Source organism: Psammomys obesus, unplaced genomic scaffold, assembly GCF_907164565.1.
Source record: "Psammomys obesus unplaced genomic scaffold, mPsaObe1.curated_primary_1811, whole genome shotgun sequence".
NCBI classification, from domain to species: domain Eukaryota; kingdom Metazoa; phylum Chordata; class Mammalia; order Rodentia; family Muridae; genus Psammomys; species Psammomys obesus.
In genome coordinates this window covers 1052978-1066618 of record NW_026590511.1, presented here as the reverse complement: position 1 = coordinate 1066618, position 13641 = coordinate 1052978, and the positions used below count along the sequence as shown (strand labels likewise).

The window sequence follows — 13641 nt, the reverse complement described above, 5'->3', positions numbered from 1 at the left end:
CACCACACCACCCACCACACCACACCACACACCACACCACACACCAACCACACACCACACACCACACCACACCACCCACACCACACCACCCACACCACATACCACACCACACCACACCACACCAACCACACACCACACACCAACCACACAGCAGGAGTTGCTCCCAGTCTCCTGTGGACAGTTTGTGCTGAGGGGCAAGTCCAGGGCACCAGCTGTGGCGCTCTCTGGAAGGAAGAGGGTTTAAACAGACGAGGAGGGTGCTCCTGGGGGAGAGAAGGGCCAAGAAAGTGGCGTGGCTATGGCTAAGTTCTCTTCCTGGATCCGAGCCTAGTTCCCATCGATATGCTTGGACAGCAAGGGTCAGAGGGGCCAGGCACTGCTGGCCTCTTCCCACCAACTTTGCCACCCACACATGGGACCCATTGTCCTGCTAGACCAGGTTGGTACATTGCCTGGGGAAGCTTCAGGGTGGCTTTCCTTTTCTGAGAAGCCTGGGGACGGAGGGGACTCTACCAGCCACTGGCAACCTATATACTCTTGCCACTTTGGCCTCCCTCCCAGGGAAAGGCCAACTTCTAGGAAATGCCAGCAGGGGGTGCTGCAGGCCACAGTGTCTCCCAGAGAGGGCCAGTCAGGGATAGTCAGCACTGTGGGTGTAGGGGGCCATCTGCGCATTGAAAGGTGAGGCGCAGGGCCTGGGCTTCCTCTAAAAGACAGTAGTACGCCCAGTTGGACAGGTGCTGTTGGGTGTCTGGCAGCAGCCTTCTTGTCCTCTCTTCCAGGTCCAGCATCGCCAGCCAGGGGGCATCAGGGCCACACCAGTTGGCCACCTTGCTAGTGGTGGCAGCTGCCTCCACCAGCCCCATTGTTGCTGGGGAGGGTGGCTCGGAGGGCAGACGGGGGTCCCAGTATAAGCAGGGTAGGATTCAGGACTCCTGCCACTCAGCTGCCATGCGTGTCTCGTACTGTCTTTAGAGTGCTTTTGGTGGGCTCCTGGGGAGCACACAAAAGTTGCCAAACCATCCTTCCTGTATCTGTCCCACGTCTGCTCCTCCTGGCCATGGCTCGCTCCTCCGTCTTCATTATGGCTACCTTGGCTGTTGCGGGTTCACTCAGGCACTGCTGCTTTTTCAGGCCCTACTCTGTGGCCTGCCTGTCCTGGTGCCATGTGCATTAGGGTCTCAAGTGACTGCTGGTGCAGGGACTTTGGCTGACACTCTGTCCGAGAACACCCAACCACAGGGGCGCAGGTGCCCCAGGGCAGGTCGATAGCCTGTTAGACCTGTGGGGTGGGGTTGACGGGTGGAAGCTACTCTGGCTGAGTCCTGAAGTGTGGCCTCCTGCAGGGGCTCCCTCCGAGGACCGTGGCAATCAGGAGCCATGTGGGAGAGAGTCAGGGCAGGCTCCACTACTTGCGGGTACTGGTTCCTGGATACTACCATGCTCCACTGTTCTCTGGAAGGAGCCGCTCTAAGGACAGGGTGCTGGGGGTGGAAGCTGGCCCCCGAGCCCTGCTTCACTTGGCCAGAGACTCTGGCAGTGGTCTGGGCAAGTGCCCCTAGGCTCTCTGAAGGTCTTTCTGGCCATTCTGGCCTCAGAATACCCCTGTGGGGCTCTGGAAAGAAGGACAGGTGTGCACACTGGCTCTGCTTATGGGATAGAGCAGCTGGGAGTTGAGAGGCAGGTCCTTGTCAGCTCCTGAACTGAGTTTTGAAGGGTCAGTACGAGTTTGTCCAGTGGCTGGACACTGACTTGAAATCCAGCCTTCTAGAAAGGCTGGGGTGCCTCTGAAATGCCGCTAGTTGGTGTGGGCAAGTGACTTGTGGAGAAGATTGGAGACTCAGCCCCACACCCAGGCTTTCCTGCCAACAGGGTTCCTGCAGTGGCAACAAGCCTCTCCACTCTCTGGGGACCCATGAGTCCATGTTGAAGGTGATGAGGGCTGGTGGTCCTGGGTCTGCCTATGGAGCTGTGGGAGGTGGGCCATGGGGCAGCTGCTCTCAGACCTGGGTGGGCAGCAGGTGGTCCTTGGGGACTCTTCATTGTTCTGAGCAGAAACGTCACGTGGAGGGTCGCATTTGCCCTCTGAAAACCGCACATTACCCCACCAGCCTGTGTCAAGTGATAAAAGGACTGTGTTCACACCATCCTGGCCTGCATGCTCTTCCTCTGAAGATGAAGTGCTCCCAGTCCCAGAGTGCCGCCTGAGGAGCCATCTCAGGGGCTGCTTCGGCCAGGGAGACATCCTTATTGGGTTCCTGCTGATATCAGGCTGGGATAGGACAGAGGGGACCTGGCTATCTCCACTGGGAGCCAGTTAGGAAGGCTGGACAGGGCCTTGTCGAGGATTTTCTGTTGGGCTGCAAAGCACTTCACAATGTTGTGGTGCGTGGGAAAGGAAGGCCCACTTGTAGCCTTGCCGTGGGGTCATGTTAGCATGTGGGCCTCTGACTGGTGGATACCGTGGTGGCCCTGTCCTGTCCCGACCTCACACAGCCTAGTACCTGAGGCATGCAGGGGGCTGAGGCACGCATCCCGCTTAGTGGCCCCACAGGCCTGGAAGCCCTTGCCATCCTACAGGGTTGGCCTTGTGGAAGGGGAAGGCTTTGGAGGATGACCTGGGGTACAGAGATCCTGGGCTTATCCTTAACAAGCCTCCTGGGGTAAGACTTGGGCTTAGTTGTACTGAGGCTGAGGAGCACTTCTAGGCTCAGCGCCTTATAGTTGTGTGCAGCCTCCCATGGCTCTCTGGTGACATGCTGCCAATGTGTGTGCTCTTCTGTGCACGAGTCTCCTGAGGTACCCTGGGAGCTTGATTCTGCTTGGACAACCTCATCTGTCCAGTGATGCTGAGCTGAGGGCATGTCGGTGTCTGGGTCCCAGTGTGGAGTAGACAGGGCCAGCCTAGGAAAGATGGGTCGCAGTCATCTATGGAGACCTTGGGCTGTGTGGCCATCCATTATGGGTCTGGCATTCAGTACTGTGGCAGTCAGAACCCATCTGAGGCAGCCCAGAGCAGCTAGTGCACCCAGAATCCCCACCCCCCAGCGCCCTGCATTGCCGACTGTCTGCCTCTCCTTCCCCTGTGATGTCTGGGGAGCGTCCTTCTCTGCCTCCAGGGTGGGGAGCTCTTATCAGAGCTGGAGGCTGGCCTGAGCACTCTCTTGGCCTTTATCAGTCTTTGGCCTTGAGCAGAGACCTCTGGGGCTGGTGCTGGCCAGGGGCTGACTTACTTTTGGCAGGAGAGAGGCCTAGAGCAATGCTACCCCGAGACTGCTGCCTCTAGCATGGCCTGTCAGAAGGCTAGACAACTATGTGGACAGGGCTGCCCAGAAGAGCGCTGCTTGGCTGTGTCTGCTCACGCCTCCCGCAGGCAGTCTGAGCTTGCACCAGGCGCTCTGCTCCAGGTCCCTGTGCAGCTTCTCTGCAGGGGGTGGGGGGGATTTCCAGGAGCATAACTCTCGAGCACTCAGTCACCTGTGTGGCCCAGTCTTCCCTCCCCAAAGAGCACCATGTGCACCCACATCTACACAGAAAGGGCCCGCACCTTCCCTCAGAAGAGTCCTCTTTCTTTACTTGTTGAGACCATCTCGTTATGAAGCCCAGGCAGGTGCAATCCTCCTGCCTTAGTCTCCCAAGTCCTGGGAGAACAGGTGTGCAAAACTACTCCTGGGGTCAGCTTTTCTCACGTGTGTGTGAGAAAAGCCTAATGACAGCAACTTAGGATTTCTTCTGGGTCAGCTGGTGGCCGCAGTCCATCATGGCAGTAGCGAAGGAGGCCTTGGCAGCAGGGCTGAGTGGAAGTGTGGCAGCCGGGCAGGGGGCCCCTGCTCACACTGTCCACAGTCAGGAAGCAGGCAAACGCTGGTGCTCATCTCTCATCTCTGAGACCCTAACCTGTACGATGGTGCCCCCAACATGGGATACGTCTGCCCCTCGCACACAATGGTCACCCCTCAAAGTTAGCGGGGCCCTCCCACAGGTCTGCCTTCTGGTGATTCAAAAGTTACCTGTGCCATGCTTATCCCTCATGTGCCCTGAGTCCCTGGAGTCAGTCACGGTCCCCCAGAACCAGCAAACACCTTTAGCTGGGGGGCCCTCAGGTTCCGGTCACCTCCTTGAGGACCAACCCTGGGCCTGTGGCCTGAGCTGCAGAGGGCGAGAACCAAGCTCCTCTTAGCTGTGTGCTCAAAGTCTGTAGACAGGTTCACTCCTGTCCCTCTAGCACTTGGGAAGCTGAGGCAGGAGGATCATCATGAGTTCCAGGACAGCCTGAGCTTTGTAAGACCTTGTCTCAACACTTGCCACCAAGCCATACCACCCAGTTGGATCCCAGGAACCCAAGTGGTGGAGGGAGAGGACTGACTTCCGGTTGTTCTTTGACCTCCGCTTCCAAACACTCCAGTAAGCAAGTCACTTTCCCAACAAGGACACCAGAGGGGTGGTCCACGGGGCTTTCCATGTTTGGGTGTCTTCCCTTCCAATACCCTCCCTTTCCCTCTCCCTCCTGCCCCGCCCCCTCCACTGGGATTTGGGTGTGTTAGGCAAGTTTGAGACTGTTTTATCAGTCTAAGTTGGCCTTGAACTTCTGATCCTTCTGCCTCAGTGTTATGGGCTGTTGCCTCTGATCCTTGACACGTTACTTTTTGTTTTGTTTTTTCGAGACAGGATTTCTCTGTGTAGCACTGCCTGTCCTGGGCTCACCTTGTAGACCAGGCTGGCCTTGAACTCACATCCACCTGCCTCTACTTCCCGAGCGCTGGGATTACAGGTGTGCAACACCACACCTGGGCTGGAACCTTACTTTCTAAGAATCCAGCCCAGCCATGCCTGCCATCTCATCCTGAGTTACTCCTGCACCTGGGAGGTGGAAGCAGGAAGATCAGAAGTTCAAGGTCATCCTTAGCTGCACATCCAGGCCAGCTAGGGCTATGCCACACTGAGATCCTGCCTCAGAGAACTGATGCATCATGGCGAGTCTGTCCTAGTGTGTCCCCAAGCCCCTGCCCCTCTATGGGAGGCTCCCTGTGAGCACCCCATCTCTTGCCCTCCACATTGTAGATGGGAAGTCCCCTGTTAGTTGTCCCTCATGTTGCATCTTTCATGAACAGAGCTCGCACTTTGGGGTGTTGGCTTCAGAGACACTGAGTGTCTCTGAATAAGAACTGAAAAGCTGAAGCTTGCCTGGCCAGCACAGGTCCTATGGCCTCAGCCTGTCTCCTGGCAGGCCTTGTCACAGCCCCTTCCCATGTCTTCCAGTCCCACTGCGCCCTGATGACCACACTGTGTTAGCCCTAGGCCCCTGATGGTGCTGGGTATAGTCCTCAGCTCTGGGTTCTCAGCCACAGGTCCTGGATGTCAGTTTGAGGCGGCCATGGGGGAACTGGCACAGGTGCGAGGTAGACTTTCTGCGCATGCTTCAGGTGCCTGATAGCTTGCAGGCCGTTGAGAAGGCCAGCAGGTTTGTAACAAGCGGCCCTCCCTGATCCTGCAGCCTGGGCTGACACCATAGGAGACCAGCGCTGGCCTCAGACCTGTGCACCCCAATTTACCATCCCCAGCCCCCTTGGTGTCAGTGCTCGGAGAGACAATAGCAGCAGTGTGCCTGGAGCCCAGCTCTCCTGCAGATACTATGTGTGATTAGGTTTCACACACCAGAGGTGCCAATCCCTTTGTTAAAGCTTTAGAAAAGATTTTTACTTTTAATTATGTGTAGGAATGTGTTTGTGTGGGTGTAGTGCTGTGGAGGCCAGAAATGTCATATCCCCTGAACTAGAGTTGTTGGTTTGTAAGCCACCTGCTGTGGGGCTAGGATGTGAGCCAGGTCCTCTACAGGCTCAGTGCCAGGCCTCACCCTCTGCTCATCTACAGCCCCTCCCTCAGGTCCTCCCTGAAGAAGTGAGGCCCACGAGGTTAGGGTGCTGACTCGGGCTGAGCTATTACTCCAGAATTCACATTTAAAGAGCTAGCTAGGCTTTCTGGTGTACGCTTTTAAGCCTGGAGGGGGGCTGGTCAGTGAGAACAGCAGACATGAGCACTAGGCTGGAGATAGCATCGGAGGCCAGTCCAGAGCCTTGAACTGTAGGGTTTAATTCCTGGTGGGTCCTGTGGGTAGTGTGTCCGCCTTAGTGGTCTCTAGGCCATGCCAAGAGGTCCTTGGGAACCTCTCTTTTTTACACTTTCTTTTGACATAGGATCTCCTGTTACCTAGGGTAGCTTTGAACTCACTATGTAGTGGAGACTTACCTTTAACCTCTGATCCTCCTTCCTGTACCTTCCTAGAGGTGGGAAGGTGGGCATGAGCCTGGTTTATATGGTGCTGGAGATGAAACCTGTGCATTCCCCGGCAGTGCTATACCCCCTGAGCCTCAGCCCCCCTCCCCCCGCCCCGTCCCTTCTTTGAGATAGCCACACATGCACCTAGCACAGGTCCTGACAGAGGGCAGGTGATTCCCAGCACTGCAGTGCCACAGTGGCAATGTCCTCGGGGCCCAAGCCCAGTGTGCAGTAGGCTCTAGAAGGCTGGTTCTCTTACCCTGCACATCTCTCTCAGGCAGGTCAGAGGCTATTCTGTGTTCTCTTTCCTTCCAGGGCTTGGCTATGACCCATACAACCCGGAGCTGCCTCAGCCTCCTGTGCAGAGGGAGAATGGCACTCTGGGTCAGGACGATGGCATGCTGGAGCTGGAGCTGGTCAACCAGGCCATTGAGGCTGTGCGTGGCGAGGTGGAGCTGGAGCAGAGGCGCTACCAGGAGCTCCTGGAGACTTCCCGGGGCCACAGTGCTGGGCCTTCCGCCCTGGCACCTTGCAGCCCTGCCACGAGCATAGATGACGATGACACCTTCTCACTGGCCCTCACTTACACACCAGGTGGCCTGCTGAGCCCAGACTCTGGGTACCAGCCTACCCCACTGGCTGCTCCTGCTGAGCCAGGTCACAAGTACTCACTGGCCCCTTCAGAGAGGGGTCAGAGCAGAGCTGGAGGAGGCGCCGGTGCCCTGGAGTATGTCCCCAAGGCTGTGGGCCAGCCCCACCGCTGTGGCCGTCCCGTGCCTGGTGGCAAGTATGTGGTGGACAGCTCGAAACCATCGACAGATCTAGAGTATGACCCACTCTCCAACTATTCAGCCCGGCACCTTGGCAGGGCCAGTGCTAGGGACGAGAGGGCCACCAAGCGGCCTCGGGGCTCCAGAGGTGCTGAGCCCTACACACCCGCCCTCAAGAAGCCCTGTGACCCCTTTGGTGGCTGTGAGGCCAGGTTCTCAGACTCGGAAGATGATGTGGCCAGCCCCCCAAAGGCTGATGTCAGCAGCCCCAAGGCTGGCGAGGACCCGGAAAGCAAGGTGCCTGGAAAGCCTGCCTCCAAAGAGGGCATGGAGCCCGAGGAGGGTGGCCTGCGGGGCACCAAGGAGATGGCCGTGCAGTGTGACGTGGAAGACCTCGGGCAGCCTCCCAAAGCACCAGACATAGTGCCCTTGGCCAAGCTGGCCTCCCCAGCTAGGGCCTCTCAAGACGCTGGGGTCCCCAAGGAGGGCAAAGCCAAGAAGAAGAAAAGTGGGACCCCAGCCAGCCTCAGCCACAAGGACAAGGCCCACAAGAAAGACAAGAAGAAAGACAAAGGCTCAGCCAGGCCCCGAGGGAAGGACAAGGTGTGTGTGGACAGGAGGAAGTCGGAGGCTGGCAGCCCCCGGGGCAAGACCCAGGGGCCAGAAGGGACCAAGAAAAAGCCATCCTCTACCACCACAATGGCCAGCTCAGGGAAAGGGGTGCCAATCCGCCCCTCCAGTGGGGGTCCCCAGGATTCTGGGCCTGGTCCCCACGCACCACTGGTCTGGAAAGGTGCGAGTGCGAAGAAGACACCATCGGGCAAGTTGGTGGACCGCAAGGCCCACTCCCTGGACGAGGGTGCCCCGCAAGACACCCCTAAGCTCAAGAAGCGGGCCCTGAGCCACGCAGAACTGTTTGGGGATGAAAGTGAAGAGGAAGACTCAGGCCTGGGTGGAGGGGCCGGAGCACCCCGAGTCTGGCCCCCCACACTGCCCAGCCTCAGCTCAGACTCAGAGTCAGACTCGGACTCCAGCCTGGGCCTGGGTGAGACGCAGGTGCCCAAGCGTCTCAAGGCCGCACCGCCCGCATCCCCCACACCGCCCTCCCCATTGTCCTCCTCCTCCTCCTCGGGAGCCAGTCAGTGTGCAGAGGAGGATGTGGACTACTCAGCCCTGGAGAAGGAGGTGGACTTCGATGCGGACCCCATGGAAGAGTGCCTGCGGATCTTCAACGAGTCCACCAGTGTGAAGACGGAGGACAAGGGCCGGCTGGCCCGGCAGGTGAGGGCACTGGCCTTGGCAGGCGAGGGCCCTGCGAGGGGACACTCCGTCCCGCAGCCATCTCCAGCTGACTCCAGCCTCTGCGACCCAGGCAGAAGCCGCTCCTTCAGCACTGGCCTCTTAACTCCATTCAAAATTCAGGAACCCTCGGTGGCCGCCTGCTGCCCCCCTGCACCCTGCCCAGAACAAGGACGCTGGCTTTCCACCCACCCAGCCGGCTCCCCGAGGCAGCTTCCGACTGACCGTTCAGACTGACCGGCAAAGGGGTACCGGGCCCTCCCGCCCCACGCCTGCCTTACACCACCTCCTGTCCCCAGCTCCTTGGCCTGTCTTGCCCCTCTGCCTCTACCCCAGCTCTCTTGCTCCTTTTCTGGCCCCTAACCCCTCTCTCCTCTCTCCCTGGCTTGTCTGGCTCACGCTAGCCTTGACCCATCTGCGTGTCCCTTCTTCTAATGTCTCCATGCTGGCCACCAGAGGGAGCTCACCCTGAACAAACAAAGATGGACTTGGCCAGTTCCCTCCAGCACTGGGCCTGCGGGATGCCCTTGACTGGCACTCCGTATCTGAGCCATTATCCTGGGCTGGGTGTGGGGGCAGCAGCAGGGGCCATGCCCACCTGTCCTCCTGTCCACAGAAGGCCTGGGAGGCAGATGCTAGGGCTAGGCCTTGGGCCGCAGGGTGCTGATCCTGGGGAGGACTCTCACTTGCAGGACCGCCTGAGGTCTGGCGGTGACACGGCCGGGTGGGGAGGCAGGGTTGTGCCCCAAGGAGGCACCCCAAGTGAGGAGTGCATGTGTCTTTTCAGCCCCCCAAGGAGAAGGCCGAGGAAAAGACGCATGCTGCCCTGACCACTTTGTTCCCAGGGCAGAAGAGGAGGGTCTCGCACCTCTGCAAGCCAGGCAAGGAGGTAAGACTCAGATCTGGGGAGACAGGGTGGGCAGCTGGAGGCCTGACACCACGGTCCGGCTCCCGGGAGCCCCACTGCTGGCCTTGGTAAGCGCCTGCTGTCCAGTGCTTCGTGAGCCGAAGAAGTGAGGATACTGGGAGAGGCCTGTGCAGGGCTGTGATGACAAGCTTAGGCCCACGCAAATGTCCCAGGTGGCGGGGCTCGGAGCCCCAGATGCAATCCCCAAGGAAAGTTTCATCTTGGAGGAGATTTGGGTGCAGACGGGTCACAAGCCCCAAAGGGAGAACTGAGGGTGGAAAGCAGGTCCCACCGCTGCCCCTGCACTGCTGGACAGTGGGAACATGGTAATGGGGCTTCGGAAGCCGAGGGAGGTTGGGATTGGGGAGCCCTCCTCACCCTGGAGCCCTGCAGCCTCTACCAGCTCAGGCCTCGTCACTCCATTTGCCTTGAGTGCTATGCACTCAGAGCCGGGCTCCAGGACCTGTGATCTTTCAGGCAGAGGCCCCAAAGAGGGCTCCCGTGGCACCCCCAGTGCGACCCCCGACTGCCCAGGAGGTGTGCTATCGGCGAGCACAGCAGGCTCAACGGGACTCGGCCAGCTGGCTGCAGGCTGGCCCCCGGCCACCTGAGAGGCTCTCCTCCGTGCATATCTCAGCCCCTGGGGAGAAGAGGAGGATCGCTCACGTACCCAACCCCCGCCTGGCCACTGGTAAGGCCTGGCCCAACTGCCCTCTCCCACTTCCCACCCCTACCCCCTGCAAGTGTACTGTGAAGGGAAGTAGCATCCTGAGAACTTCCTGATGTACTTGGCCTTGAGCACCCTCCCAGGGCCTTGGTGACTGACTGTGAAGTAGGGACAAGCAGCCAGGGAAGTCTGGGCAGCCGCTTTGCTCCCTCCCAGCCAGGGACTCTCAGTGCGTCTTGCCCGGGCTTACCTGGAGCAGGAAGCGGCTCTGAAGGTCAGGTGTAGAGTAGGCCTGTCTTCTCAGAGTGGTGGTCCAGCCCCTTGCTGTGCAGAGCTCCTAGAGTGCAGCTGCCCCAGGGAGCCAGGACTTGCCTTACCTCCCCCAGAGAGGGTCTTGCCAGCTCTAGGACTGTGTCCACACACACCTTAATCTGCTTCAGTGCTCACGGTGTGCCTTGCTCACGGCCTGGGAGTTACTCATGCAGGTGTGGCCTCCCCCGAGGGGCTTAGAGAGTACTGAGGAGCTCTCCTGACAAGCACAGCCTTGGGTTGGTTCCAGGAAGGATGGCAGAGGCAGCCTGCTCTTGCCCCTGAGCCCTACCCAGAGAGCGGTCCCAGCTAGGGACAGATGTAGTCCCTAGCGTCTCCCTCCTCACCTTTGTTGTCACTGGGCTCTGGTGGTCAGGCCCCCCACACCCTTGCATGGACATGAGGGAGCAGCTCTGGCTGCATCTGCCAGGGCGGAGACTGTATGGTTTGTGACCTCATTGCAGGGACAGGCAGGTATCCTGTCACAATGAGCAGGCTGGGGCATCCCAGGCCCTCTGGTCCTGTGCCCAGGAGCCAGGGCTACCCCTCAGACGTCAATGTCTCGGAGTTTGGGGCTGGAACATGTGGCAGAGGCCCCGACCACGCCCCACCATTCGCCAGACTGCCCAGACCGTGGCATTGCCTGAGCCGGCCTCCGCAGCCGCGGTGCCCTGCCCCACCTCCATGGACTTGCCCCAGAGCAGCTAGAGTCCCATGTCCTTCCGCAACCTGAGCCCGGTGCCCCGGCCCCCGCTGCGCTGCGAGATGCGCGTCCTTCTCACACTCAACGACCGCAGCTTCCTGGTGCTCCGCAGCTCCGTCATGGGCCTACTGTCCTCCTGCACTCATATCCCCTGTCCCCCTCCAGCCCCCACAGGTGCCAAGAGGGCGCTCCCTGCCAGCAGCAGCCAGGTGCCCCACGGCCCCGAACCTGGCAGCCAGCCACTGAAGACACGCACGTTGTCAGGAATGGCATCCAAGACAACCACCACCATCACCCCCAAGCGCATCGCCCACAGCCCATCACTCCAGGTACCCTGTACTCCCGCCTGCTTCCCTGTGCTCGCAGGGGTCTGAGGGACATGAGCTCTGCTCCTGTTGTTCCCCCAGGAGGATTCTGTGTTGCCTTTACGCTGTGTTCTGTTTCCTAACACTGAGCATGACCCAGAGCTTACACAAACCTGCCAAGGTGCTTAGGCCTGTGCCAGCCCCAGCCCCTCACCGGGCATCCTAGGCAGGCGCTGTCCTCCACTGCCGTGCCCCTTCAGCCATTCCCCCTGGAATTCATGGCTGAGCTCGTATGGTAGACAACCTATTCCTGTCTTTCCCAGAAGCCCTGTGTCCTAACGGCCTCGTCTTCTTCCTCCAGAGTCTAAAGAAGCCTGTTATCCCAAAAGAATTTGGCGGCAAGGTCCCCACTGTGGTACGCCAGCGCTATCTCAACCTGTTCATTGAGGAGTGCCTCAAGTTCTGTTCATCCAACCAGGAGGCCATTGAGAAGGTAGGCCCTGGAGTGCACATTTCCTGCACGGGGCACAACTGGGGCCCTGGCTGTCGTGGCCTTGGGGTACAACTGGGAAGGTCCCCACTTGTCTCCCTGGCTCTCTTCTAAGCATCCTGGTCCAAAGTGCCTGCCTGTGCCACTTCCTTGTGGGTGACAGACTAGCCCTGTGTGTCCCCACATACATGGGCGCTCTACCTAGCTCAGGCTGGTCCTGCAGCCTGCCCACTGTCATCCCGCTGTTGCTGACCCTACTGCCCATGTTCTTGGGTGCCGGGATCTGCCAGGACCTTAGGCCAAGCACTGTCTTCCCAGGCCCTGAACGAGGAAAAGGTAGCGTATGACCGCAGTCCCAGCAAGAACATATACCTGAACGTGGCTGTGAACACCCTTAAGAAGCTGAGGGGCCTCGTCCCCAACACCGTGCCCAACCTCAGCAGTGAGTTGGGGCAGCTGTGTGCAGAGGTTCTTGCCCAGAACTGGGTGCTCGCAGGCTACAGCAGCAGGGACGTCCCTGGTCCTCACGCTCAGGCTAATGCCTGAGGTGCCCCGTCCCCCCTCCCTCCTTCCTGTGTGGGGCCTCCACTAATGGCGCCCACAGCCTCTTCACAGTGAGTGGCTGAGCGCTGTGCATTAAGCTAGGGAGGGAGGGAAGGTGAAGACATTTCATTACGTCCTCTTGAGAGGCCACATTAAGCAGTCACCACAGTGACTTACTTGCTGGTGCAGCCCCTAGCCTCCATTAGCTGCCTCTCCCCACCTCAGAATCCATTAGTTATCTGCTTGAGTGGCTGCAGCGTGGCCCCTGCCTCACACCTTTCTTCAGGGGCAGCAGGCCTGTCCTGACTACCCAGAGCTCAGGTGGGAGAGCTGCTCGGCCCTGGGGTGACTTGGCCTGAGTTCCCATGCCCCCAGACAACGCCTCCCTCCCCAGCGGGCACTTTAGGCATTAGTGGGTGCTGTGCATGCAGTGGGGTGTTTGTTGGGCTGGGGACAGCGGTGCGGTGACAGTGACGACTGAGGCTGCAGCTAGCTGATCCCTCCCTGGCTTTTCTGTCCGTCCTTCTAGAAGCCAGTGGCCGCAGGGTTGTGTCTCACGAGGTTGTCCTGGGGGGCAAATTGGCAGCTAAAACCAGCTTCTCACTGAGCCGCCCCAGCAGCCCTCGGGTGGAGGAGCTGAAAGGTCAGTTAGCAGCTCTGCTGGCCCATGCCTTCTTTCCACGTCCATCCGTCTGTCGGTCGGTCTGCCTGTCCTGCACTGTCCCTACCCTGTCCCCTATCATTGTTTCATTGTTCCTTCCCCCTCCTGTGCATCAGTGACAGCCAGTGTCCCCGCAGGGACTGCCCTGTAGCTGCGCCCATGCGCACCTCTGGGTATTTGTGTGCCCCTTCTGGCAGCACTAACAGCCTGTCACCCCTGCAGGGACTGCCCTGTACAGCCGCCTCAAGGAGTACCTGCTCACTCAGGAGCAGCTGAAGGAGAATGGCTACCCCTTCCCTCACCCAGAGCGCCCAGGGGGCGCCGTCATCTTCACAGCCGAGGACAAGAAGCCCAAGGACCGTGAGTGTCCTCCCAGCAGGCCCTCAGCCGGGACGACTGGGTGCTTAGCTCCCTGCCGGGTTGTGGCAGACAGGTCAGGGCCGAGCCCTCGTTGTGCTCGGGCACAGGCTGCCAGCCCCTCACCCACTCGGCCTCTGGCTGTCCGTGTGTCTTCACATACAGCATCCTGCAGAATTTGCTGTCGCTGTGGCGCCGAGTACCTGGTGTCGTCCTCGGGCCGCTGTGTGCGCAGTGAGGAGTGTTACTACCACTGGGGACGGCTGCGGCGGAATCGAGGTGAGGCTAGGCCGCTGTCTCATGGACAGCCCTGCCCACACGAACCCCCCCCCCCCCCCCCCCCCCCCCCCCCCC

At 59.6% G+C, this 13641-nt stretch overlaps 1 protein-coding gene across 1 annotated transcript in view; it reads left to right on the top strand.

Annotated features, from left to right (window-relative positions):
• The window catches only part of Rexo1 (RNA exonuclease 1 homolog), a 20238-nt gene that overhangs the window by 4190 nt on the left and 2407 nt on the right, over nucleotides 1-13641 (top strand). The window contains exons 2-10 of the mRNA XM_055607735.1: nucleotides 6592-8327; nucleotides 9133-9234; nucleotides 9730-9943; nucleotides 11097-11260; nucleotides 11598-11729; nucleotides 12045-12168; nucleotides 12799-12912; nucleotides 13153-13290; nucleotides 13453-13566. Coding sequence (XP_055463710.1) covers nucleotides 6592-8327; nucleotides 9133-9234; nucleotides 9730-9943; nucleotides 11097-11260; nucleotides 11598-11729; nucleotides 12045-12168; nucleotides 12799-12912; nucleotides 13153-13290; nucleotides 13453-13566 — 2838 coding nt within the window. The remainder of the gene's footprint in view (nucleotides 1-6591; nucleotides 8328-9132; nucleotides 9235-9729; nucleotides 9944-11096; nucleotides 11261-11597; nucleotides 11730-12044; nucleotides 12169-12798; nucleotides 12913-13152; nucleotides 13291-13452; nucleotides 13567-13641) is intronic.